Source organism: Syzygium oleosum, unplaced genomic scaffold, assembly GCF_021117445.2.
Source record: "Syzygium oleosum isolate NSW1041296 unplaced genomic scaffold, Sole_v2.1 Sole_v2.04, whole genome shotgun sequence".
Lineage (NCBI taxonomy): Eukaryota > Viridiplantae > Streptophyta > Magnoliopsida > Myrtales > Myrtaceae > Syzygium > Syzygium oleosum.
The window spans coordinates 1,525,209-1,553,203 of record NW_026607488.1 but is presented as its reverse complement, the minus strand read 5'-3'; the positions used below and the strand labels follow the sequence as shown (position 1 = coordinate 1,553,203).

General features: G+C 40.1%; 3 protein-coding genes, 1 non-coding gene and 2 pseudogenes across 4 annotated transcripts; 3 read left to right on the top strand and 3 right to left on the bottom strand.

The window, feature by feature from the left end:
• The first annotated feature begins 1,462 nt into the window (after positions 1-1,462).
• LOC130134589 (uncharacterized) lies at positions 1,463-6,613 on the top strand (annotated as a pseudogene).
• On the bottom strand, positions 1,862-1,968 carry LOC130138101 (small nucleolar RNA R71). Its single transcript, XR_008816504.1, has one exon. It is a non-coding gene; the product is annotated as a small nucleolar RNA R71 (small nucleolar RNA).
• A 7,227-nt stretch (positions 6,614-13,840) lies between the features above and the next one.
• On the top strand, positions 13,841-16,696 carry LOC115663871 (40S ribosomal protein S3-3-like). Its single transcript, XM_030585850.2, has 6 exons — positions 13,841-13,998; positions 14,136-14,283; positions 14,411-14,582; positions 15,690-15,744; positions 15,838-15,969; positions 16,127-16,696. The coding sequence occupies exons 1-6, from the start codon at positions 13,969-13,971 to the stop codon at positions 16,298-16,300; spliced, it is 711 nt and encodes a 236-aa protein (XP_030441710.1). The 5' UTR covers positions 13,841-13,968; the 3' UTR covers positions 16,301-16,696.
• An 839-nt stretch (positions 16,697-17,535) lies between these two features.
• LOC115663868 (replication protein A 70 kDa DNA-binding subunit A) lies at positions 17,536-20,649 on the top strand. Its single transcript, XM_030585847.2, has 2 exons — positions 17,536-17,935; positions 18,812-20,649. Exons 1-2 carry the CDS (start codon positions 17,673-17,675, stop codon positions 20,472-20,474), a joined length of 1,926 nt encoding a protein of 641 aa, XP_030441707.2. The 5' UTR covers positions 17,536-17,672; the 3' UTR covers positions 20,475-20,649.
• A 129-nt stretch (positions 20,650-20,778) lies between these two features.
• On the bottom strand, positions 20,779-21,428 carry LOC115663870 (uncharacterized). The gene has a single exon (XM_030585849.2). It carries the CDS (start codon positions 21,308-21,310, stop codon positions 20,942-20,944), a length of 369 nt encoding a protein of 122 aa, XP_030441709.1. The 5' UTR covers positions 21,311-21,428; the 3' UTR covers positions 20,779-20,941.
• Positions 21,429-22,282: 854 nt separating this feature from the next.
• LOC115663869 (mechanosensitive ion channel protein 10-like) lies at positions 22,283-27,108 on the bottom strand (annotated as a pseudogene).
• Positions 27,109-27,995: the final 887 nt, after the last annotated feature.

The window sequence follows — 27,995 nt, the reverse complement described above, 5'->3', positions numbered from 1 at the left end:
CTACTTTTCATCTCGAATCGCATTGCTTCGTCGAACATACTTTGCACGGTGTCTGATAACTCTATAAAAATAGAGTTATTTTATCTACTCTAGGCAATAAATAATGCAATATTTGTTAGAATATATTTGGATTTCCTTTTATTTACTTAATTTTTCCTTGTTTATGCAGAATATTGAGATATGGAGAAAATAAGGAAAATATGGCAAAAAGAAGGAAAGGAATATGCGACCCAGAGAAGAGTTAGAAGGTGGATATCACATTGGGAATTCTGCGATTTATTCCCTAATTTTATGCGAAAAAGAAGCAATTGCCTTGTGAGAGGAGTCTTGGATGTTATCATATAAATAGGATAACTTGGGGGAACATGGAGTTTTGTTTTTTAGATCGTTTTTGTTTTCAGTGTTCTGAGAGTTTTTCAAGTATTTTGAAGAGAAGACAAAAGTGGTGACAGAATTCTTGTTCTTTGATTCAAGATGTTTGGTTTAATTTCTATTGTCGTTTCTTCTTCTATTATGTTCTAATTTTCTTTGTTAGAGCTACGATGTAGCCTAACCATGATGATATGAATTTCATGCTTTTTATGCTTTGCAAGTAATTTCATTCATGTGAGTTATATATTATTGTGCTTAATGCGTTTAGGTGATTGGCCACTACTTGAATGGTCTGATGTGCATGTTTGAGACTGAGAAGTAATAATATGCAGTTGCTCTTATAATATATAACCATGAATTAAATGTGGATAGAAATATACCATGTTATTTGTGTAGCTTTCGGTGATAATGTGGTCCTAAAGATTCATTGTAAATCGGAAATATTCACAGATTTTAATGTGCTTATGTTTATTTAAATTCACATAGAAATATAGTGAATTGATAAACTGAGTAAGTTTGCTATACCTAGAGATAGGATAGTAAATAGACTAGGAAATTCCGCTATCACATGTTTGATATTGTTCTTGTATGCATAATGATCCGAAATTCATATCTAGTGGTTATGGTGAAATCGGATGCTCTAACATATTTTACCTGAATGATTATCTGCATTTAGTTTACAAAATTTCGTTTTTAAAAATTGTCAATTTTTATTTGTTCTCAATTATATTTTGATATGTTAGATAAATTTTAGAATTAGTCTATTTTTAATATTTAATTGGTTTATTATCATCAATCTCTGTGGGACGTTACTCTTCTCATCATTGTATTACTTGTTCAACATGTTCGTTGACACGTGCAGAATTTTACGAACAAGTTTTTGGCGCCGTTGCCGGGGATTGTTTATTTAATACCAATTAATATTGATACTGGATAATTCTAAGTTTAATCTAGCTTTTATCTTCTTTTTTTTCAGAGTATACATTGGTGCATGACACGTAGCCAACAAGGAAAACTTACTGAGTTTGATCCAGAAATCGAACACACATTTAAAAGGCGACTGAGAGAACAGAGAAATCACATTAAAAAGATGGAGGGAGTTGATGATGGTAGAAATCAACGTAGACTCTTGAAAGATTATGCTGCGTCAACAGTTGAGGGCACCACATCAAGTATCAGGAGACCTGCAATTCAAGCAAACAACTTTGAGATCAAGCCATCACTGATTCAGATGCTTCAACAATCAGTGCAATTTAGTGGGCTACCAAGCGATGATCCAAACGCTCACATCGATGCTTTTCTTGAAATCTGTGACACAATTAAATATAATGGAGTTTTAGATGATGCTATTAGATTGAGATTATTTCCATTCTCTCTTAGAGACAAAGCTAAAGGTTGGCTCTCTTCTCTTCCTGCAGGATCGATCACTACATGGAATGATATGGCCCAAAAATTTCTTGGTAAGTTCTTTCCACCTGCAAAATCTACAAAAATGCGTAACGATATTACTAATTTTATGCAGATGGATAATGAATCATTGTATGAAGCATGGGAAAGATTCAAGGAGTTTCTTAGGAGATGCCTACATCATGGATTACCCGTATGGATGCAGGTACAAACTTTTTATAATGGGTGTAGTACAAATCTCTATTCTATGATTGATGCAGCTGTAGGAAGAAGCCTACTACTTATTAGAGGAGATGGCATCCAATAGTTATCAGTGGCCTACTGAGAAGATACCAGTGCGAAAAGCTAGCGGAGTTCGTGAGGTGGATGCATTCACGGCAATCGCTGCGCAAATTGAAGCACTCAACAAAAAGATAGATAATATGAGTGTTTCAGGCATGAAAATTCAGAATATGACATGCGATTTTTGTGGTGGGGGACATGTTAGCACAGAATGTCAGGTAGGTAACATTTTTGCTCAATTTAATGAAAATGCTAACTTTGTTGGGAATTTTAACAGATCACGGAATAATTCCTACTCTAACATGTACAATTCGGGATGGCTCAATCATCTAAATTTTTCATGGAATAATCAAAATGTAACGAGACTGCCACCGGGATTCAAACAACCAGAAGAGACAAAGTCCAGTCTAGAAGATATAGTCACAAAACTTGCCAACACTACTCAAGACTTCATCAAGAGCACAGATGTGAGATTTCAGAACTAAGAGGCTTCAATCAGAATTCGGAGATGCAAGTGGGGCAGTTAGCAAACATGATGTCTGGGAGACAATAGGGTTCTTTGCCTAGCAACACAGAGAAAAATCCAATTGAAAATGTAAAAGCTATAATCCTAAGAAGTGGTAAACAAGTAGGTGAAGAAGATACCAAACAAGAGATTTCCAGAGACAAAGAAGAAGAGGTCAAGAAACAACCAAAGGAGATAAGCAAGAGCAAACTTTTTCCAAATAATCCCAAGCCATATGTGCCGCTAGTTTCATTCCCTCAGCGACTCCAGCAGCACAAAATAGATAAGCAATTTTCTAAATTTCTTGATGTTTTTAAAAAATTGCACATTAATATTCCTTTTGCAGATGCTTTAGCGCAAATGCCTAGCTATGCAAAATTTTTGAAGGAGATTTTGGCAAACAAAAGAAAGCTAGAGGATTACGAAACTGTGAAGTTGAATGAGGAATGCTCGGCCATCCTACAAAATAAATTACCTCCGAAGTTAAAAGATCCAGGGAGTTTTACAATTCCTTGCACTATTGGAGATTCTTACTTTGAAAAGGCATTGTGTGATTTAGGTGCAAGTATTAATTTGATGCCTTTATCTGTTTTCAGGAAATTAGGATTGGGTGAAGTAAAAGCAACTACATTGTCGCTTCAACTGGCTGATCGATCAATTAAATATCCGAGAGGTATTGTGGAAGATGTATTGGTAAAAGTTGACAAGTTTATTTTTCCTGCAGATTTCATAGTTCTTGACATGGAGGAAGATTTTGAGGTACCACTTATCTTAGGTAGTCCTTTTCTAGCAACAGGAAGAGCTCTTTTTGATGTACAACAGGGGAAGTTGATTCTTAGAGTTCAAGATGGTCTTGTTTCTTTCAATGTTTTTAAAGCAATGAAATATCCCTCTGATGATAATTCTTGTTTTAGAGTTGAGACAGTTGACAAGTTGGTGAACAATGTTTTTCAAGAAAATATTTTTAAAGATCCACTTGAAGCATGTTTGGTTCAACTAAAAGACAGAGAAATTGAGAATGAGGAGATAATGGAGTATGCAAATTTTATGGAGGCAAATCCAACATATTCAAGGCATAAGGCAACAAAATTTGAGGAGTCGGGACAACACACAACGAAGCTTAAGCCATCAATTGAAGAGCCTCCTATTCTTGAACTCAAACCCTTACCTTCTCATTTAAAATATGCTTATTTAGATGGAATTTCTTCTTTACCAGTAATTATATCTTCATCTTTGACAGATTTGATGGAGGAGAAACTACTCAGAGTGTTGAGAGAACATAAAGGTGCAATTGGATGGAAAATAGCTGATATCAAGGGAATTAGTCCTTCAATTTGCATACACAAAATTTTGATGGAGGAATGACATAAACCCACTATCCAACCTCAGAGGCGTTTGAACCCGAAAATGCAAGAAGTGGTGAAAGCTGAGCTAATTAAGTTACTTGATGCAGGGATTATCTATCGTATCTCTGATAGTTCTTGGGTAAGTCCTGTGCAAGCTGTGCCAAAGAAAGGCAGTATGACTGTTCATAAAAATGACAATAATGAATTGATTCCTACTCAGACAGTTACTGGATGGCGTGTGTGCATGGATTACAGAAAATTGAATGATGCCACTAGAAAAGATAATTTTCCTTTACCATTTATTGATCAGATATTGGAAAGACTTGCAGGACATGAGTTTTATTGCTTTCTTGATGGATATTCAGGGTATAATCAAATTCCTATTGCACCAGAAGATCAAGAAAAAACTACTTTCACTTGTCCCTATGATACTTTTGCTTTTAGAAGAATGCCCTTTGGTCTTTGTAATGCACCAGCTACTTTTCAGAGATGCATGATGGCTATTTTTTTTTGATATGGTTGAAAAATATATTGAGATTTTTATGGATGATTTTTCCGTTTTTGGCTCATCATTTGACTCTTGTTTAAATAATTTGGCTTTGGTCTTACAAAGATGTGAGGAGACTAACTTTGTTTTAAATTGGGAGAAGTGTCATTTTATGGTACAGGAAGGAATAGTGCTTGAGCATAAGATTTCTAGAAATTGAATAGAAGTTGATCGAGCCAAAGTGGAGGTTATTGCAAAACTGCCTCCACCAACATCTGTGAAACTTGTCAGAAGATTTTTGGGGCATGTAGGATTCTACAGGCGGTTTATAAAATATTTTTCAAAAATTGCTAGTCCCCTATCTAATCTTTTGGTAAAAGATGCACTATTTAATTTTACTGATGAATGCGTGCAGGCTTTTAACACTTTAAAGGAGAAGTTAATATCAGCACCAATTATGGCAGCACCAGAATGGGATTTACCTTTTGAGCTAATGTGTGATGTTAGCGATTCTACAGTGGGAGCTATTTTGGGACAGAGAAAGAATGGAATTTTTCAAACCATTTACTATGCCAGTCGAACCTTGTCAAGTGCACAATTGAATTATTCAACAACAGAAAAGGAACTTTTGGCAGTAGTTTTTGCTTTTGATAAATTTCATTCTTATTTAATTGGCTCAAAAGTTATAGTTTATTCTGACCACTCTGCTCTTAAGTATATGCTTGAAAAGAAAGAATCAAAACCACGTTTAATCAGGTGGATTCTATTGCTGCAATAATTTGATTTGGAAATCAAAGATAAGAAGGGGACTGAAAATCTAGTTGCAGATCACTTGTCAAGAATTCCGAATTTAAAGGAAGAGGTAAGTCCAATTATGGAAGAGTTCCCTGATGAGAAAATTTTTTCCATCAAATCCACAAAAATTCCTTGGTACGCTGATTTTGTAAATTATTTGGTAAGTAATATTCTTCCTCTTGAATTGTCATATCAACAGAAGAAAAAAATTCTTTTCTGATGTTAAAAATTATTTTTGGAAAGAACCTTTTCTTTTTAAGATATGTGCAGACCAGGTCATAAGGAGATGTGTTCCAGATGAAGAAAAGGCAAATATTCTGCATCATTGTCATGACAGAGAGGCAGGTGGTCATTTTGGTGCCACCAAAACTGCAGCTAAGATTTTACAATCTACATTTTATTGGCCCACACTTTTTAAAGATGCTTACTCCTTTGTAGCTTCATGTTACCGGTGTCAGAGAACTGGAAATGTTTGTAAAAAAAAATGAGATGCCTTTAAACAACATTATTGTGTGTGAATTATTTGATGTTTGGGGTATTGATTTCATGGGACCCTTTACATCTTCTTATGGTAATTTATACATTTTAGTGGCTGTGGAGTATGTGTCTAAGTGGGTATAAGCTGTAGCATTGCCAAAAAATGATGCTAAGGTTGTCAAATTCTTGAAGAAAAATATTTTTACGTGATTTAGCACTCCTAGGGCAATCATAAGTGATAGGGGGACACACTTTTGCAACAAACAATTTGAAGTACTTTTGAGTAAGTCTGGAGTCACACATAAGGTTGCAACCCCTTATCATCCTCGGACTAGTGGTCAAGTAGAGGTTTCAAATAGGAAAATCAAGAGAATTTTAGAAAAAACAGTGAATGCCTCTAAGAAAGATTGGTCAATGAAACTTGATAATGCACTTTGGGCCTATAGGACAGCATTCAAAATCCCAATTGGGATGTCTCCTTTTAGGCTAGTGTTTGGGAAGACTTGTCATCTACCGGTGGAATTAGAGCACAAAGTATATTGGGCATTGAAATTTCTGAATTTTGACATGCAGTCTGCAGGTGAAAGAAGATTGTTGCAACTAAATAAATTGGAGGAATTTCGCAATGAGGCCTATGAAAATGCTAAGATGTACAAGGAGCGTACCAAAAGATGTCATGATAAACACATATTCAGAAGAGAGTTCAAAATTGGCCAAAAAGTTTTACTTTATAACTCTCGTCTTAAACTTTTTCCAGGAAAGTTACGTTCTCGATGGTCTGGTCCTTATACAGTCACACAGGTATTTCCATACGGAGCAGTTGAAGTTGCACATGACACCGAAGGCACATTTAAGGTGAACGGTCAACGTTTGAAGCCCTACTTCGAAGGTGGTTACAACAAGCAGAAGACCACTATTGAACTTCATCCTCCAAAATAGCGACATTTGAGATAGTTTGGCTGAAAACTATAAAGCAAGCGCTTCTTGGGAGGCAACCCAAGCATTTTTATTATGTTTCTTCATTAATTTTTACGTTCATTTTTTTTCCAAAAAAACACATGATTAATAATTTTTATCCAGGTTAATTTTCTTTCTTGAAGGATCACCTTTTTGGAGTTTAGTCATCAAGACCATCCATGGACACATCCTACAACAAGGGGAGTTTTCTTGTTCCTATTTTTCTTTTGTTTCTTTTGTTTTTCGCATTGAGGACAATGCTTCATTCAAGTTTGGGGGGAGACAAAATTTTTGCTCAAATTTTTTTTGCTAAATCTGAATTTGTTTTTTTGTTGCATTCCTTGTTGTGAATTTTTGCGATTCTTAGGAAAATTTAAATTTTGTTCAAACTTGCGAATGATATGTGAGTTAATTTTGATTCGGATGATGTCGATCCACTTACTGAGTACTAGAAGTCCTTAATTTTTGAGTAGTGTGTACATCTAGAGAACATTCATGTGAAGTATGTGCTTTTCTTAGATCTCACCCAAATCTTAGAATTTGTTTGATTTTCTCTTGAGGCGAAATCGTAGGCTACATCTAACTGAGAAAATGATTTAGGCAATTTTTGGATCGATTGAGCCTTTCAAGCCAACCCTGTTTATTTATCCATAGTCACCCCGTTGAGCCTTAATTATTATCCAATCTCTTATTGGCACCCACGTACTTTTTAGCTTACATTTTGCCAAATTATATCATTGTCCCATGCCCCATGAACATGTTGATTTTTTTTAGGATAAAAGTTTATTTGAGCATAATAGCAATTTGGGAGGAAGGGTGGAGCATGGAAATAATTTGATTGCTATGGTTGTGTGGGGTGTATCTTCTTCAAAAAAAAAAAAAAAAAAAAACAGAAAAAAAAGAGAAAAAGAAAATATTGCTTTTATGGTTTCCTATCCAACTTTCAATTGAGTGAGCCTTTTGGATACTCAATGGGTTGGGAATGTTCACGTTATATTAGGAGGGACTTAGGAAGGAACTCCACCATAAAGAAATGAAAAACAAAGAGAAAGAAAAAAAAGAAAAAAAAAAGAGGAAGAATGATGATCCGTAGTGGCAGAAAGATTATTTTGAAGATGTGAAATTGGGGATAGTGGCTTGTGCTCTAATTAGATCCTAGAAATCAATGTGCTCATGGGTGATTTGAGCTTAAGTTTACCATTATCTCATCGTTAGCCCAGCCTTACATTACAGCATGAGGAAAGTTCTATTGATTTTTGGTTGGATGATTAGCTTACATTAGTGGAGAGAGGAATGAAAAGCAAACCTATGATATTTGGTTATAATTACAAAGAGTTTTTGAGAGGTTGCATACCAATGTGAACTTATTTGGATTGCATATAATCCGAAAAGATGAGGACTCACACACACACTTGGATCACATAGTTAGAATTGGTTTTAACTTATGAATCTATTTCAATGTTTGGATGAAATTTGTGTTTTTCTTTGAATTGTGATTTTGAGCAATTATGGAAGGAAGTCATGGAGGGGGTTGTTAGCTTGAGTATGTCTTATATCTTGCTTTTGCTCGAGGACTAGCAAAATGTTAAGTTTGGGGGTTTGATAACTCTATAAAAATAGAGTTATTTTATCTACTCTAGGCAATAAATAATGCAATATTTGTTAGAATATATTTGGATTTCCTTTTATTTACTTAATTTTTCCTTGTTTATGCAGAATATTGAGATATGGAGAAAATAAGGAAAATATGGCAAAAAGAAGGAAATGAATATGCGACTCAGAAAAGAGTTAGAAGGTGGATATCACATTGAGAATTCTGCGATTAATTCCCTAATTTTATGCGAAAAAGAAGCAATTGCCTTGTGAGAGGAGTATTGGATGTTATCATATAAATAGGATAACTTGAGGGAACATGGAGTTTTTTTTTAGATCGTTTTTGTTTTCAGTGTTCTGAGAGTTTTTCAAGTATTTTGAAGAGAAGACAAAAGTGGTGACAGAATTCTTGTTCTTTGATTCAAGATGTTTGGTTTAATTTCTATTGTCGTTTCTTCTTCTATTATGTTCTAATTTTCTTTGTTAGAGCTACGATGTAGCCTAACCATGATGATATGAATTTCATGCTTTTTATGCTTTGCAAGTAATTTCATTCATGTGAGTTATATATTATTGTGCTTAATGCGTTTAGGTGATTGACCACCACTTGAATGGTCTGATGTGCATGTTTGAGACTGAGAAGTAATAATATGCAGTTGCTCTTACAATATATAACCATGAATTAAATGTGGATAGAAATATACCATGTTATTTGTGTAGCTTTCGGTGATAAGGTGGTCCAAAAGATTCATTGTAAACCGGAAATATTCATAGATTTTAATGCGCTTATGTTTATTTAAATTCACATAGAAATATAGTGAATTGATAAACTGAGTAGGTTTGCTATACTTAGAGATATGATAGTAAATAGACTAGGAAATCCCGCTATCACATGTTTGATATTGTTCTTGTATGCATAATGGTCCGAAATTCATATCTAGTGGTTATGGTGAAATCGGATGCTCTAACATATTTTACCTGATTGATTATCTGCATTTAGTTTATAAAATTTCGTTTTAAAAATTGTCAATTTCTATTTGTTCTCAATTATATTTTGATATGTTAGATAAATTTTAGAATTAGTCTATTTTTAATATTTAATTGGTTTATTATCATTAATCTCTGTGGGACGATACTCTTCTCATCATTGTATTACTTGTTCAACACGTTCGTTGACACGTGCAGAATTTTACGAACAATGTCTTAGTTTTGTATTGGGAGATATTACCGGAGTAGCTTGATATTCCCAGAAATATATATACCACCACTGTGAGTGCATTGCCCATTGTACAGTCTAGAACAGAGTTACCTAATATTCTAGTGATGCATGTAGATTTGATTCCAGATTATTGTTAGTGCCGGGCATGTACCACTTATGACGCCACAAGCTCTGTGCATTGCATTTTTTAAAATTTTTCGGGAGCTTGTCTTCCCTTACATTATGCTTTGTTACTTTTGACATCCTTTTTATTCTATAGGGTTTCGTAGGGAAAAGTACTAAAAAAATCGTAAACCTGTTGTATTGATATCAATTTAGTCCAAAATCTTCAAATTGTACCAATTAATCCTAAACATTTTTGGGATAAGGACACTAGGAGTGTCATAACTTTTGTAAGGCACTCACTTGAGTGCCATAACTTTTTTTTTGCTCACTTGAGTGCCAAAAATTTGAAAAAGTGATCACTTGAGTGCCAAATGCCATTTAGCAGTCAGAAAATCCGACATGGCTTTGCCGGAGCTGACGTGGACAATATTTTAATATTTTTTTGAATTTTTTTATTATTAATTTTTTTATTTTTACAAAAAAAAATTTCAATGCCGGCGAGGGTCACTAGCGACCCTCGCCGATTGTGAAGGCCTCGCCCAAATTAGGCGAGGGCCACCTTGCCCTTTGCCGTGAAGGCCTTGGGCGAGGCCCGCAAAGGCCGTCTTGCCGGCCGCGGGCAAGGCAGTCTCGCTAGATCTAGCGAGAGCCTTCACCGCCGCAGGCTAGGCAACCTTGCCAGATCTGGTGAGAGCCTCCGCCACCTCGCCCACGCCGGCGAGGCCGCGATGGCCTCGCCAAGGGCGTTCGCAACAGCGGGTGAGGCGGCCTCACCGGATTTGGCGAAAGCCTTTGCCGCCGCGCCCGCGGCCGGTGAGGCCGCGATGGCCTCGCCAAGGGCGTTCGTAGCCGCGGGCGAGGCGGCCTCGCCGGATCTGGCGAGAGCCTTCGCTGTCTCGCTTGCAGCGGCAAGGCCGTGATGGCCTCACCAAGGGCCTTCGTGGCCATATCGGCCGATGGCAAGGTGGCCCTCGCCCAGTTTGGCCGAGGGCGAGGCCTCCGGCGAGGGTCACCGACAACCCTTGCCAACCTTGAAAAAAAAATAAGAAAGAAAAAGAAAAATCAATAAAATAAAATAACATTAAAAAAATCCATGTCAACTCATTTGCCAGAAATAGCACTTAAGTGATCTATTTTCACCGGAAGTGGCACTCAAATGATCTATTTTACTCTGCTGTGGTAGTCAAGTGAGCGCCGTACGAAAGTTATGGCACTCCTAGTGTCATTATCTCAAACATTTTCACATTTGTACCAATTCAGTCCCTTCAACCAATTTAAGGCGAAAATCACTGATGTGGATGCCGGATATCTTACGTGGCACGACGTAGGACCATAAGCACTAATATGGACATTTTTAATAATATTTTAAATTTTTCTATTTTTTTTCATTTCCTTTTCTTTTTAATTTTTTTACTTCATTTTGGCCGGCCATTAGGTGAGGGCTTGTTGCTAGAAAGGGCCTTCATGACCTTGCCCGCGGTCGGTGGGGCTGCAAAGGCCCTCGCCAGGGACAAGCCCTTGCCTAGTGGCCAGCCAAAATAAAGGAAAAAAAGAAAGAAAAAAACAATAGAAAATTTAAAAATTATTAAAAAATCATTAAAAAGGATCAATGTCAGATCTGGTCGTCCTATGCTGTACCACATAAGACAACAACGTCCACATCTCCAATTTCTGACTTGAATTCGTCGGATGGACTAAATTTATACTGATGTGAAAAGGTTTATGACTAAATTGGTTCAATTAAAAGGTTTAGGACTTAATTGATACCAATACAATAGATTTTGAACTTTGGTACTTTTCCCGGTTTTGTAAAAGGGAAAAAGGCACAAAAAATCTTAAATTATGCGCACTATTGAGGTCTCAAGTTAGCACTTCTCACTCACAAACTGTTATAGACACAAACACAAGGTAAACTGGACACCAAAATCACTTATAGAGAGTAAGAATTGAGAAGAGAGCTTTCTCTATTGAGTTTGTCTCCCTTTTCAAGTGAAGAGAGATCGAGTGTATATATGGTATCTTTTTACCTTCGAGGCAAAAATTCTTGTTTTGCGCATCAACTTAAGTAATATAAAGAGATAAGTGCATTTGAAGTTTTAAAACTTGTTATGAAAGTGTAATTAAGTCCTAAAACTTTCAGAAAGTGCAATTAAGTTCTAAAATTTGTCACAAAATGCAATTGAGTTCCAAAATTTTCAAAATGTGCAATTAAGTCCTAAAACTTATCAAATCGATCCAATCAAGTCCTTCCTTTGATTGCACTTTTTAAAAGTGTAATGACTCGATTGTACTTTTTAAAAGTTTTAGGGCTTATTGTATTTTGATGACAAGTTTTAGGACTTGATTGCATTTTTGAAAAGTTTTAAAACTCAATTGTACTTTCGTGATAAGTTATAAGACTTCCAATGCACTTATCCCTAATATAACTTATAAACAATGTACTTGAAGACAATTTAAGCTGCTATTAATGTAATTCGTGAGCAAAAGAAGATCAAATAAGAGATGGGCCATGGCCTTTCGCCGGTTGGGCTCGTCCGGGCCTGAAATGTTTGCGGACAGATCTGATGCAAAGCAGAAAAAGAAAATGCAGTCTCTGCCATAGAATGTGTGAATCAGGAAAAAAGAACAACATTCGCGAAAACGATAAAGCAAAGGCGGGCTATACGCTTGTGTCACGGACCGTAGGTTTTCACTGCCTGGCAAGGGAGATTGGTTTACCATCCTCAGTGCTCGAGAATTAAAGACATTCTTGTCTCGACTAGCGACGGTATAAGCTATGCAGGAGATCTTGTCCTTCTTCTGGACTTTCTACAATATGTCTGGATTGGAAATTAATCCAGGAAAGACCGAGATCTGTACTTCAATAGGGCCTCAGTTGATCTTTTGGAAGAAATGGTGCAGAGAAGTGGGTTTGAACTTGGCACTTTGCCTGTCAAATTCCTAGCACTGCCTCTTTAGATCTGGTAAGCTCTCAGAGAAGGAATGTAAGCCCGTCATTGATAAGATTTCGAGCAGAATTAAAAGCCGGAGCTCTCGGAGACTGTCTTTTGCTGGATGTTTGCAGCTGGTTAGTTCAGTTCTCTATAGAATTGTCACCTATTGGTGTGGGGGGTTTGGCGTTGCCAAAGAAAGTGATTAAGGCCATTGAGGTTTGTTGCAGTGCATTCTTATGGTCCGGTGCCGACATGAAAACTCAGTTCGCTAAACTCGGTTTTTGGTAGCGCCCGACGATTCATCCGACTTCAAAGGTTTCTTGTTTAGTAACTCGTCCGCTCCCTAAAGAGATCATCATCTGTGATGTCAAAGGATCAAAGTCAGGAAGAAGTTGATGCCGTTGACTGTTCACGACCATTGCTGTGAATAATATGATGTTAACCCAAGCAAACTGTGATGACCAATGCTAGGACCACTGAAGACAAAAAGGGACCTCTTAAGTCGGGCCGCAATGAAACAGTAGAGTTATCGAGCAAACGAAGTCGAGACTATTTGCAAGTATTGACCAAGTAATAGAATGTGTTGAGCACGAATAGGTGATCTGACCAGCACATGTGATCTGATATAGATCATGAATGCAATCTAAGTCAAATCTCAGAGTTGACGGTGAGAAGCCAATAGAATTTATTCGGGAACAGGTTTTCCATTGTTGATTGATAGTTGAGTAGACCCTAGTAAAGTCAATGTTAGTGGAGCCAAGAAGCATTGACATCGACTTGTGAAGATTGGCAAAATCAAATCGACTCAAAGGTCACAGGAACAATAACGTAGTCGAACTCTTAGACAAGAACAATTAACGGAGATGCCAGTAGCACTCGGACAGTTATCTCGATCGAGCTTGCCATATAGCTCCTCAAGTGGGAAACACTTATAATCATTACATATGGACTTGGAATATGATTTCAACGAGCGAGAATGGATGTTAAGAGATGCCGGTCACTCATGAATTATAAAAAGGAGTGCATCTGAAGAGGATTAGCCTACACGAACATTAAAAAGTACCAAAATTTACTCATTATACTATCGTCACGACATTAGTTATCCTTTTAAATCAAAATCATAGAACAATTATGTTTTCTTTTGAAGTGTGTGATCTAATAGCGACTTACGAGTAAGGATTCAGTTAGGTCATAGCGATCGCATGCTCAAAGAATCTGAATCGCACCCAAGAGAAGGAAAGGAGGGAAAAAAAAACAAGAAAGAAAGAGTGGCCCATCCAGGCCGTTGAAAGGAGGACCTAATTCACCATAGCCGTCCGATTCGCTTACAGTCACGGCCCCGCCCTACATATAAGAACCTCGTTCCCCGTATCCTCATCTTCCCCGAAGCTAGGGTTTCGCAGAAAATTCCGGCACCGCCACGACACGGACGCCACCGATCTCGGGCGACCCAACACCCTGCGAAGTGCCCAGGTTCGGAATCTCGCAGCATGGCGACCCAGATCAGCAAGAAGAGGAAGGTCAGTCCCTCGGTTGCTTCGACTTCGTGCTTTCGTTGCTGCCTGTTTCTAGCTGCCGAAAATGAGCTCCCTCGGTGAGCAAAATTCTCTGCCAAAATTTGAGCTTTTTGATGGGTGTGACGTTGATACACATGCAGTTTGTAGCTGATGGAGTGTTCTTCGCCGAGCTCAACGAGGTCTTGACCAGGGAGCTCGCCGAGGATGGGTACTCTGGCGTGGAGGTCAGGGTCACGCCCATGCGGACCGAGATCATCATCAGAGCCACCCGCACGCAGAACGTTCTGGGTCGGTTCCAAAGTTTTGTTCTTTTTTGGCATTCTGGTTCTACAACGAATATTGGGTCGTTGCTGTTGGTTGTGTTTGTGGTCGATTCTTCTGTTGCTGATTGTGGGTTCCGCGATCGATTTTGCAGGAGAGAAGGGGAGGAGGATCAGGGAGCTGACGTCGGTCGTGCAGAAGCGGTTCAAGTTTCCGGAGAATGGCGTGGAGTTGTACGCTGAGAAGGTGAACAACAGGGGGCTGTGCGCTATTGCCCAGGCTGAGTCGCTCCGGTACAAGCTCCTTGGTGGGCTCGCCGTTCGCAGGTAGATGCGTGTACTGAATTGTGGTTCTTACAGGTTGATTCATGTTGTTTGCGACGCTATGGTAGTGTTGATCTGCTGGTAGTGAAATGATCTGCTAGTTGGCTAATGCTGTTGTCTGCTATGCTTTGCTGGTCTCTGTGGACCGCCTGTGTTCTTTTCGAATGTGCGAGCTAGTGTCCTTGTTACTGTTTTTGTTATCTAAAGATTTGGATGTACACAAGGTTGTATGACGTCGCAGCTGCTTTGGTGCAGTTGCCTTGCTTCGTTTGATTTTTAGTTGCTTTAACCTCAGCTTAGGTTTAGTATCAAGTGGATGCTCTTTGAGTTCTTGTGGCACTTGAAAGTGCCAGTTGAAGTGCCTTTTGCTTACGGTTACACCTCATGTCCCTTTTTCCTTTAATTTGAGATCTTTCTCTTAAAGTGCAAAAAATTTTGCTCTAATTCTACTGCTTGGCCCTCTAATATCTTTGGTTTTAGAAGCGCAAATTGGAAGCTTGGTATATGGTTTCACTGCATATGCAATTTGAATCTCGAACAATGATATTTTTTAAGTGGAAACTTTTATACTCTCTGTGTAAAGTTTCCATCTGTAATCCCTAGTGGCGCTTATAAGGCAGGGTTTTCTTTTTTTCCTTTTTCCCTTCTCGTGTCTGGAAGATAAATACTACAATTTTGTATCTTCATGCTGTCATCCTTGTGGAATATTTCTCCCCTATTATACTGTAACCTTAGGGAGGGTACATGATTGGATGCTAATATGCCAACTTAGTTCATATCTATCTAGTAACTTTAGTGATGTCCTCATTGCTCTGCAATTAGGACTGGTTGCCTTCTGCTGTCCTTTTTAAATTGTTCTGCACTGAGATTGACACTGTACCGTCATCTATAAAGCAAATAGGTCTTTCCAGTACCAAGTTTGTGTCGGAAGATGACTAAATGAGCGATGCATGTCTAAGCCATTTTCACTTTGACACAGTTCAAGTGTATTTGTGGCTTGGTTGTGCTACATTGTTCTCAATTGATTGTCCTAAAACCTGAATGTTAATTTAGATGATTGGTACTTTGTCGGCGTTACTAATCATTTTGATTGCTTCATATATTAACCAGGGCTTGTTATGGTGTTCTGCGGTTCGTTATGGAAAGTGGTGCAAAGGGTTGTGAGGTTAGCTACCAAACGCCATTCTGCGATGCACCCAACTTGTTTTCTCAGGCCATAGTGGGATCCATTTGCTGAAAATTTCTGAATGATTTATAGGTAATTGTCAGTGGGAAGCTGAGGGCTCAGCGTGCCAAGTCGATGAAGTTCAAGGATGGCTACATGATTTCTTCTGGTCAGCCAGTCAATGAGTACATTGACTCTGCTGTTAGACATGTTCTCTTGAGACAGGTATGTCCTTATGTGCATTTTCATGGTCATCGCTTCAGCGTCAACTAAACTACACGCTGGCACATGTGTACAGTTTGTGTCCATGTTCCTATAAGTCTACTGTTCTATTACCTTATCAGTTTCTAATGTGTATGGCGGTTTTTCTCTGTTGGTTCAGGGGGTTCTCGGTATTAAGGTCAAGATTATGCTAGACTGGGACCCTAAGGGAAAACAGGGTCCCAAAACACCTCTGCCCGATGTTGTGACCATTCATCCTCCCAAGGAAGAAGAGGTGTACACGAGGCCCGTAATGGAGACGACAGAGATTGATGTTGATGTCCCGTTGGCCTAAACCATCATGTGCTGTAAATTTTTGTCACAGTTGATGTTCACCGTTTGATTTTAGGGCCTTCGGTTGCCGATGTTGCCAGACAAAGAGAGATGCCGGATGGTTTTGTGTTGTTTATCCACCCATAAGTTTTGATATGCAGATGCTTTGCGCCCATAAATGTATTCTTTGTCTGTTTACATTCGTGTTCCACTTTTCTTGGCCTCCCGGCGTATTTAGGTCGGTTTGCCCAGGTCTTGTTTGAAATGAGTTTTTCGATGAAATAGCGACGACTATCAGACTAAAAATTTCTTGCACATGTCGGTTCTTCTTGTAGTGTCTTGGAGGAGTTTGCATTCTCCATTGATTAAATGAATGGTGAGTCTGAGCCAGGTGCTATTAAAGCTTATATCTGTCCCCAATACATCGATCGATTCTCCTGTGTAGAGCTAGGGAGACACCTTGACCAGTTAATACAGGCAGATCAGGTCAAAACAACAGGCAAAAACATCAAAAGTTGGCAGACAGATTAGATGCGTACGGCATCTATGTACACTTGTGGGTCGAATCGAGTTGAAAATGATTTGATTCAAATATTCTCATTTTTATATAATGTAGATGTAAAGACTCATATCGTCGAAGTACTTTTGTATTTAATCCAACATAAGAAAGCTTGTACCTAAATTTAGGTGAGTGCACAAAATGAGTGAGCGCGAGATTGAATGGGGGTGAGAGCAAGTGACAAGACAGTCATAGGAGTGGATTAGTTATAATTAAGTTGTGAATCCATTTAACATTCATATCATTTTGAGCTCTAAATCTATTTACGACCTATTTATTGAATTAATTAATATATATAATAACTCAGCTCATTAAATACGAATTGAAAATTGGGTCAACGACCCATTTCGACAGGTTTATATCGACGATCGTACGTATAATTCTAGTTTCGAATCGATCTTATTTTTATGAACAGACGGGATGAATCTCGAATAATTGGATAGCAAGTCATAATAACGCTCCATAGTATAAGAAGAGAGCCGTGCACGTAAGTGGTGCCGCGTTGGCATATTAACGTGATATCGTGATGCAAGATTTGGAACATTATTATTTTTATTTTTTCCCCGTGAAAAAAAAATGACTTCTTGAACATAATTAAAGTTTCGAGATCCAAAAAAAAAAAGAAAAAAAAAGAAAATTGCGATTCGCCGGCCGTACAACGCCCGTTCAACCTATAAAAGCCCCAATCCCACCTCTTCGTTCCAGTCGGTTTCCTCCACCCGCCATTCCCCTCGAGCACGTCGAGCGCGCCATCGCTTCCGAAAGTCCCATCTCGCGCTCGCCGCGATCGCCGTTCCCGGATCCTCCGATCGGCCCCGATCCCGCCGGGAGGGAGATGCCGGTGAGCCTGACCCCGGGCGCCATCGCCGCCATCCGCGGCGGCGACGTCGACGCGAAGCCGCTGGTCCAGGTCGTCGACGTCGAGCTGATCGGGCGGAGCGCACAGGAGCGGTACCGCCTCCTGCTGTCGGACGCCGCCTCGTCCCAGCACGCGATGCTCGCCACCCAGCTCAACGGCCTGGTCAGGTCCGGCCGCGTCAGGAAGGGCTCCGTGGTCCAGTTGATCGATTACATCTGCAGCACCGTCCAGAACCGCAGGTGAGTGAGCCCGCCCGCCCGCCGCCCGCCCGCCCGCCGTGGCGGTTTCGCCGCGGTGATTTCGAACTTGAATGTTTTGTTTTGGTGTTCAATCGTATAGTGATGATTTCGACATTACCTGAAGATGAAGGTCGCTACTCCTAAGATTGCAGATATGGCTCGCTCTGTTGGAACTAGTCTTTATATGAGTACGCTGTCGATTTGTGCGGTTTTAAGTATGGTGTTGATCGATTTAGCTCTTAGATATCTAGCATAATGCTTTTGATGATGCAAGAGCTGCTTTACTAGAACTGGAAAAGTAAATGATAGAAAATGGTGTTTAATTGCTCGAAAGTAGCTTTCGATGAATTGTTTTAGCAAAGCTCTCTTGGGGAAAGGATATCGATCAAATGAATGTATTCTTGAATGATAAATGTTGGGATTGGATATGGAACCGCGATGTCCTTAGATTTGAGTTTGTGCATTTCGGTGGTTAGATTGCGCGGTAATGTAATTGGTTTGAAAATATATATTGTCAGTGCTTATTTTGTAACATTTAGGGTATAAGAAATATCCTTTTTTGCCAAACTTGTTTGAGACCAGTAAGAACAGGTTCAAGAGTTGTAGAAAATTTCGTCATGGGTTTTTTGGTGTTGTCTAGAAGCAGCAAGAAGTTCACGGTCTTGGAAGAAAGAAAAGTAAAAACTTACGCAACGACATTATCTTGATTCCTGTTCCAAGAATGATAGGTCAAGAGCTTGACGGTTGAGAAATTAATTTTGTTTGTATTATTTGTTTGCTTGTTGCAACGTTAAATCAAACTGAAAAGACTCATTGTTTTCATTAGTTGGCATCTTTCTTCTTGTTAAGTGAATAGATCTTAACTCTGATGTCCAGGATCATTGTTGTGCTGAACATGGAGACCATTATACCAGACTGTGAAATGATTGGAAACCCAAAAATGTATCCTGAAACCGACACAGTGGCTCAGAAAGTGCCGCCCAATATCAACTCCGGGAATGCTCAGAGGTTCAATAATGACAACATTAATGGCAGAAATCCTGTTCAAAATGCACAGAATTTTCAATCGTCTGTTCAACCTCCTCACCAAGCAAATAATATGCAGAATATGCAAAGTTTTCAACCAGCTGTTCAACCTCCATATCAGCCTCCGCCGAACTACAGAAATCGTGGCCCAATTATGAAGAATGAGGCACCTGCACGCATCATACCTATTGCTGCTTTGAACCCTTATCAAGGCAGGTGGGCCATAAAGGCAAGAGTCACTGCAAAAGGAGATCTTCGCCGATATAATAATGCTCGTGGTGATGGGAAGGTTTTCTCCTTTGATCTCCTTGATTCTGATGGGGGAGAAATTCGAGTGACCTGCTTCAATGCCGTCGTTGATCGTTTCTACGATATAATTGAGGTAGGAAAAGTCTACTTGATCTCAAAAGGTAGCTTGAAACCTGCACAAAAGAACTTTAATCATCTGAAGAACGAGTGGGAGATATTCTTGGAGGCCACTTCGACTGTGGATGTTTGTCCCGAGGAAGATGCTTCGATTCCCCAACAGCAGTTCTCCTTCAGACCTATTAGTGATATTGAGACTGCTGAGAATAATTCTATTCTTGATGTTATTGGAGTTGTTGTATCTGTCAACCCCTCTGTTCCGATCTTAAGAAAAAATGGTATGGAAACTCAGAGAAGAATTCTGAATCTGAAGGATGGATCTGGAAGGACTGTGGAATTAACTCTTTGGGGTGACTTCTGTAACAGGGAGGGTCAGAAACTACAAGAGATGATTGATTCTGGATTCTTTCCAGTTTTGGCTGTCAAAGCTGGGAAAGTCAGTGATTTCAGTGGAAAATCTATTGGTACCATTTCTTCCACGCAGCTTTTTATTAATCCAGATATTCCAGAGGCTTGTAGTCTGAGAAGCTGGTTCGATTTTGGGGGGAAGGATGCAGCTTCTCTGTCCATATCCAGGGAAATCATGCCTGGAGGATCCAAGAATGAGATACGTAAGACCGTGTCTCAAATCAAAGAAGAAGGCCTCGGAAGATCAGATAAGCCAGATTGGATCACAGTGAAGGCGACGGTATCTTTCATCAAGACTGATACATTCTGTTACACAGCTTGCCCATTGATGATTGGAGATAGACAATGCAATAAGAAAGTGATGAGATTGGGAAACACAAGATGGCTGTGCGATAGGTGCAACCAAGAGTTCGAGGAGTGTGACTACAGATATCTCCTCCAAGTCCAAATACAAGATCATACCGGATTGACCTGGGTGACCGCTTTCCAGGAATCCGGCGAAGAGATCTTGGGATTCTCGGCCAAGGAGCTGTTCATGCTCAAAGAGCAGGACGATGAAAGATTTGCAGAGACTGTCCGAAGTAAACTTTTCTATCAGTTCCTATTCAGGCTCAAAATAAAAGAGGAAACATATGGAGACGAACAGAGAGTGAAGATCACTGTAGTTAAGGCTGATAAGGCTAACTATTCTTCGGAGAGCCAATACATGCTAGATTTGATTTCGAAAGTCTCGCGATAATCAAGAACGAAGGTTCTGGGTGAGTAGTAGCTGGCTCTCTGTTTTAAGAGAGAATTAGTAGCATTCTTTCCCACCAAATTATTCTTTATCATCACGTGACTGAATTTTAGACAAGTATACATGTATCAGCAAACCTGTAACGTAGTAACAATTGAAAGGTCCCTGTCCTTTGAAACATCATGTCTCAGTTCATTTCTTCTGCCATAGATTTTTTGTACTCGGTGGTCTGAAACAGGGTTTCTAAGATGTTCTTTGAGGCGAGAGCAAATAAAACAATTGAGTTTCTTTGATGTGCCAAAATGGAACTCAGAAATTTCACAGTTCATCAGCTTTCCGAAGGCAATGTTACAGGTAAAAGAAGTGACAGATTACAAATACAGTACAGTGATCGGTACAGAAAGCATCAACACAACAGAGAAATCGCATGAGAAAAAGAATTTCTCCACACACTCTCTCTCTCTCTACTCTCAGCTTCTCTTGACGGGGTCGAAGTTGGCGACGCCAATCACAGCACCGACGAGGGCACCGAGCACGACCCCACCGGCCACGATGCTGAGCAAGAAGTTCTTGAGGGAGGGAGAGACCCCGGACCCGGCCGCCTCGGCCACTTCCGGGACCACCATCGAGGCCGTGAGCGCCGCCGCGGTCAATCCCGTGATGGCCTTCTCCTTCAGCGAAGCCCTGACCACGAATTTCCCGCCGCCGCTCTTCGACGCCGGGAACGGCTTTGTCGATCTCACGGGCAATGGCTTGAAGAAGCCGTCGGAGCTCGGCATCTTCTTCTGCCCGGAAAAGGCTAACGGCATCGCCATTGAAACTGCAGAGGCTGAAGCCATTGTTCTGCCAAAAATCTCACCTCGCTCTCTCCCTCTCTCTCTCTCTCTAGTGTCAGCTGTTTTGGTCTCTGCAAAGTATTGACTGTTAAATGGTGGACAAAGCTGCTGAACGGGGTGGTTTTGAGAGAGATGGAGTGACAATGTGAGGTGCAAAATAGAGAAGATCCCAATTGGATGCATCCCTGGAAAGACTGTCCTACGTGGCGGCCTCTCCTTTTAGGATTGATGGATAGCGTTATCTCCACTTAGCCCGAGCGCCCAATCACCATCAAGCTAGTGACGTCCTGGATTCTGGAATGTAGATTGATGCTTCCGGGCCATAGCATTGCACAAAGCCCTGGATGGATGTCTAAATTTTATGGGCTCGGATTAGCCCGATGAGTCTCGTCTCGGCACGACACGGCGAGATGGAGCCACCCGGCAAAGTCGTGCACACCGAGAGAAATTAACAAGAGACGTCGATCTAACGTGATATGAACGTGATTAATTCGAATTCGAAACAACATTGAAAAATGTCGGTCCATTCTTCCAGGGCCAACTTTTCTTCACAAATATTATGAGACTCGAGAGTTACTCGACAATTATACAGGGAGTGACTTTCTTACGACGCAACCATTTCAGCGACACAGATCTGAATTGCTGCTCATGCAGTGGTTCCCGAAAGCGGGAAAAGGAAGCGTTAGGGCGCAGGGTTCGCGAGGCGGCTCCTCTCGAGCATGCAAGAGACTGTAGATTAGATCGTGTCTATTGTCACTGGGTCTAGAAGAACATGCATCATCAGCTCAACGGATCATGCTAATGTGTAGCATCACTGCTTCGTCAAAGCGCTCATTCCTCCTTGCATTTTGATGGGAATCCCAGTGATTTCAACGGAGCAAGGAGAGAGAAAGTGGATGCATATTTGATGCAGAGTGCATTACACTTGACACTCGCTTTTGTAGGGAAAAAATCTGTAAATTGGCAAACAGTGCGGACAGTGGAAAAACTAAAAGAATAGGATCATTCCAACAAACAAACGAATTGAATGCAGCAAAAGAATAAGAATCAAAACACCCCCATTGCTCTTTGATATCATATACAGTTTCCTCGTGAAAGACGGAAGGGACGACATGCGTATTCTCGTTCGGCCCAAAGGAGGAGAGCTGGCTCGCTCGTTCAACATTTCCGGTGAACACGGAGTAAATTCTGCTCTTCTGAGATACAAGTATAGGTTAATGGAGTTCAGCACCAACCAAATACATCTGCGGTTCAACAATATGAACGCAAAGCTGTTCAACGAATTTACAGCACAGTCAAGATAATCATCCGAAAGAAGTGGAAATCGTGAAGTACTTGATGCTTCACTAATCATCAAGCCTTAAGCATTTTCCTGGACTAACAATCTTTTAACCAAATCGAAGCTAATGATACACTGAAAGACTAATCTGAAATACGACACTAAGTTTTACCGCCTTAGAAGAATTAAAAAGAAATAAAGATCGAATCTGATCAAGCACAAGAAGTGCGGTGACTTCACACTCGGCATTTTTCAGATTATAGATGTTAATGTCTAGATGTCCCAGTTTCGAGCGAGGAACACAAACATCCGGGGTGACATGCTAATCAAGAGAAGAAAAAAGCAGGCGCTTACTTGCAGCAAACTAGGAACTTGCTGGACGAGTCAAAGCCGTCCATTAGCAGCTGCCGATCCGATATAGCCGATTTGAACTTCTTGAGGGAGCAGACGATACTTAATATCAAGTTCTTCAAAGATTTTCTTGAGTTCCAACACAAGCTCGGATCTGCGGCTGTTCTTATCACCGTAGTTTTGGAAATTGATCGTGTGAGTAACGTAGAGGCCCAACTTCAACTTGTTAACATCCTCGATCTCCTTAACCACAACATTATGACCCGGACGCCAGTGTTTAGGCTTGCTTTCCAAGTACCTGACATTTATACCCAATGAATGCCATTCAATCGAATGAATGCACAAATATTCGTATAGAAGAGCATATTCAACAGTACTAATGTCCATCTATCTTCTCTATAAACAGAAATAGGGACGCGACTATTTTTTGTGAACTTTGATAAGCTACATCTTGAAGAGTCAAAAGCATAAACTTTATCACAAAAAAGATGCAAAAGCATTACTAAAATTGCAAGCTTATTTGATGTTTCGTGCATATTAGAAAATATCTTGATATGAAACAACTTATATCGATGACTTCGCCTTTTCTATTGTGTAGCTGTGCCTTTCTTCATATTAAAAAGGGGCTGCTCTATTTCCATATAGGTTTCACAAAAGCCCAATGCTTACACCGAATTCTAAACAACAAGGACACCATCCAGACTGATAATGAATGAATATCCGCAATTCATAATAGGTTTTATGCCACATCTCATCATACTCGACACAATTAATCATGCATGCAAAATATACTGCCTAAATTTGAGATGCAGAGACTGCAGAAGACATACGTTTTAATTCTAGATTTTAGATCTCCAATCTTTTCGATTGAAGTAGAGAAGTCAACAGTGAACTCCACCGAGTCGCTCATTTCTGGGCTCCTATAGAAATTGCTGATAGGTTTAGTTGCCAAAACTGAATTTGGGTAGAATATCTTTTCACCGTCATATCTCAAGAAGATTGTAGTCAATATATTCATCTCTTCAACCACCATCTGCAAACGAATCAAAACGTCAGCCAAAATGTTGCCCGACACAATATAGTCTCTTAGAGTTGTAGGATTAATAAGTCACCTGCACTCCATCAATTACACAACGGTCAGCCACATCAAACGGATGCATTACAAAAACGAATATGATGGCTTCGAAAACGGTTTTGGCTGTGTTACCGAACATAAACACCACAAGCAAAAGCTGAGATGATATGAAGACGAGTACTTTTGTTGTCATAAATCCCATCAAAAGTAACCAGATAATGATGATCACAATAAGCAAAACCGCTGAAGCAAGGTTATTCAGCTCGTCTATGGCTGTTTTCGTGTCGTTTAAGGAGAGTGCAAGAGATTTACGTTCAAGGTACACATTTACCTGCAATGAAAAATTACACTGTCAGCTCCACAAGTTAAATAATCATCTCAATGGCCTGTGTCAAACATCTTAAATTGTCTGTTTTGATGTCCGAGAACCTTCCCAAGGATGAAGAACTCGATGACTCATTCCTCTTTGGTAAACTCATGGACCTAGGGAAGTACGTACCCTTCATCCAAGTCTGAATGAATGCTTCTGGTTAGAGTATAGTTTCATGTGCATCCTAGTACAAAAATCAAACTCTGGGCCTCAGATGCATGGTCTGAGTACGCTCTTAGGATCTCACCAACTCAAATAGGCAAAAAATTTTGCAAATATTTTCACTCCAAAAGACCCAAATCTTTTGTTACGAACTTCATAACAGAAATGGTCAGAGATTCCAATTGAGAAGCATGGAATAATGGGAAATCATTCAGTGAACCACACCGGGTAACTAATTGCACAATACTCATTCATGAGTTTCCTAATGAAGTAGCCTATGACAAAAATTGCTCCAAGCGAAGTGAAAGCCATTAATAAACCACTGGACTGAGAGGAGAATATGGGGATGGTCGTGATAGTAAAATGGAGATTTTCAGAAATGGGAAAACATTCTAGAGGGCTACGAGCTAGAATTGAAATGCAACCTTAAATCCTTAGCATGTTCTTACCAGCCAATTCTTCAAAGATGATCTCCTGATCTTCCTAGTTTCCACTGCTTCTGGAAACAACGGGATTACATTGTCAACATCTTCCTTCTTCATGAAGCGCAAAAGATCCTCCTCTTCAATGAACCTAGTAAAAGCATAATACAGGAATCAGAAACAGATTCGAACAAAAGTTCGTCTATAACACAAGAAATAGTCAGACATTAGGTCTTCTCACTTGCTCTCGGGCTTCGCTACATTCCTGAATATCTGATAAGCAGCAGCCCTGGCCTCCCATTCGTTAGTGATCTCCCTATCTTGTTGCTTTGCCTCCTCATCATCACTTTGTTCAAGGCTCTCAGCAAGAGTTGACAGCCCCGACCCGCTAATGACATTAATCAACCCTTTCATAGTCCAAGCAGAAACTTTATCTTGCTTTATCTTATGTAACTTCTCAACATCAATCACCTCCTCTTGATTCTTAGCTCCCTCTTTATTGTATTTCATAAAACTGAGTTGGCCACTACTCCTCGATCTACCAACGTTTTCGGCCATCTCCATCAGTGGAGGGCCTGAAAGGGTCCTGACAATGTACTGGTGAAAAAGCGACTCTTGGATGCGATCGAAGAACCTCGTGCATTGGAATGAAGAAGATAGTAACTTTATCAACAGGGTCTTGATCAACCATATGGCAGCTCCGATAAGACAAGAAGCAAGAGCCCTTGTAACGTAATTCAGAATCTTTTTTGTGTGCCTTGATCTCTTGACTCCATGATTTATTAATAAGGCCCAAGCTAAAAGAACCAAACCTAACCAGATAAATGCCTGCACACCCTTTTTCAATCCATATACAAAGTACAGAACCTTCTTTTTGAGCACAAATTCCCTTTCAATCAAGCAGACCACTATATTGATCAACCAATCAGTCACTAGCCTACCACAAAAAATCACCAACACCAGCAGACACCATCTCCACAATCTCAATCCCCAAATATAAGTATCTCGCAGCTTGTGAACAGTTAAACTTGTGATCAGAAGTCCCATGATGCACACGAATGCAACCCACTCAACCAAAATTACCTTAGGAAACTTCTTACCAGACATTTGTTGGACCTTCAAGTTTGCAGTCTTGTACACCTCCTCATCATCTTCCTCCTCTGGAGCGGGGGACGCGATCAATGGCGTCCGAGGCGTGATCGGCACAGACTTCACATTGTCTTTATTGGCACCAGAACTTGCAGCATTATAAGGTGAACCCACTCTAGGTGAATTCCTGTAGGGAGACTGAGAACTCTTCACTTTGGTTTTCCCTTCAACTAAATCAGCATCACCAGGATATGATGGTTCTGCTAATCTTGATTTCGGCTTCGAATAGGAAGACCTCAAAAGGGACTTCCTGGTGGGGATTCTTGGAGGCTTAGTAGGAGATGGGCTAGATTGGGTGAGTCCTTGAGCGGAAGGGCTTGTCAAGTTTGAATTTTGCACCCTAGACTGAAGGTTCTCAAGCTCTGTGAGCTCAATATTGGGTCTTGGTGAAGAGCCTCTGCTTAGATACTCGCTGCCCGAGATCATCACAATCACTTCGTCCGTCTCATTCTTCCCCAACACGCCTTGACTTGTCTCCATGAGAGCTTTAGCTCTCTAACAAATGCAGAAGCCCTTTATCCCAAATCAAGAAAGTGCCGTAAGAGCAAGCTCAGCTCAGATGTCCTTTAAAAATGGAAACTTTCCTTAAAGGGGCATGCTTTAGCTAAGATTAAAGAATACTCGGGCACAATTCGAGAAGTGGGACAGATCAAGCAACACAGCAAACAAATAATTAATGCAGTCTCGGGCACTTTGGGATTGCCCAGTTCATTCACTTGTGCGTAAGTAAACAGAGGAAATAGCAATGAAAAAACAAGCGAGACCAGTCTCAACTTCTACAAAGAAGCAAGCAAGAAGGAAGGAGACTGACGGGACGAGGCGGGCAGGGCGAAACTGGCGATGAAAGCGAGATTATTTAACAGGGTTTTCAAGGAGAGCTTGAGGGTCGGGATTGATTTCCCGGAGGTGGGTAGGGAAAGTGCCCCTCGTTCCAGCGGCTGCTACCGACCACTCGTCGACTTTGACAGAGAACGGAAGTGGAAGAACCGGACATTCCGCCCGAGGAAGTAACGTCAAACGAGACATCGTGTTCGACATTCTTATCATCATCCACATTGTTATCGGTTTATCTTTATGGCAACCTGTTATGCACTTGTCCGCAGGCCTTTTTGTCTGATTGACATTTTTTTTCTTTTTTTTTTGTTCACATTGATTGCTGTAATATTAGCGCTTCACAGGTCCTGAAACCTTGCGGCCTGTGTCTTTAGTGTTGGATCACTACAGATCTGAGCAAGAGAATCACATTCACATTTGTAATACAAGAAAAATCTTCTATGGAAAGATTCTAAATAGGATGTTATTGACTTTCGACATATGCGTCGCGTAAATATCTTGTCACTTGAAAAGCTTGTTGCACGGAATAAGCAGGACTACTTGAATGCTGCTCCGGCCTTTTAAAAAAAGCCCTAGACCGTGCATATGAATTTATCGTCAAATGAAGGTTTTTTTCTTTATGGAAGGTAATTAGGGTAAAAACTCAAAAAGTATGAACTCTGTCTAGCCATATTTGAATGATATGATTGTCAACTGTCAAGGGAAGACCTAAGATAGTTCAACTTGGAGGATGACTGATGAACAGCAGCCAGAGTGGAAAAACGTTGAAGAACTGGTGCATTGCACTTGTACATGCGCATGCAAATCGTGTTTTTATATCTTGTTGTGATGATGACAGGAACCGACAATCATTAGAACCTTTTGGAAAAAGAATATGTAGGACCAGCTTTCGGTTGTTTGGAATTTTTGTTGTAATTCCAGGTCAATACTCCTTTTCAACTTTGGTAATTGTAAGTTTAACTCGTTCTCATTTCAATCTTGTAACTTGGATTTTCGCAGAATTTACCAGTAACAGTTTACGATTCATCATGGTGTATTGACTCAAT

What these genes read in the sequence shown, in the direction of transcription:
- LOC115663870 (XM_030585849.2), bottom strand. Translation starts at nt 21,310, where the DNA reads ATGGCTTCAGCCTCTGCAGTTTCAATGGCGATGCCGTTAGCCTTTTCC.
- LOC115663871 (XM_030585850.2), top strand. Translation starts at nt 13,969, where the DNA reads ATGGCGACCCAGATCAGCAAGAAGAGGAAG. An exon ending in AGATCAGCAAGAAGAGGAAG is followed by an intron (nt 13,999 to 14,135) that starts GTCAGTCCCTCG and finishes ATACACATGCAG; the next exon opens with TTTGTAGCTGATGGAGTGTT. An exon ending in GTGGTGCAAAGGGTTGTGAG is followed by an intron (nt 15,745 to 15,837) that starts GTTAGCTACCAA and finishes AATGATTTATAG; the next exon opens with GTAATTGTCAGTGGGAAGCT.
- LOC115663868 (XM_030585847.2), top strand. Translation starts at nt 17,673, where the DNA reads ATGCCGGTGAGCCTGACCCCGGGCGCCATCGCCGCCATCCGCGGCGGC. An exon ending in AGCACCGTCCAGAACCGCAG is followed by an intron (nt 17,936 to 18,811) that starts GTGAGTGAGCCC and finishes TCTGATGTCCAG; the next exon opens with GATCATTGTTGTGCTGAACA.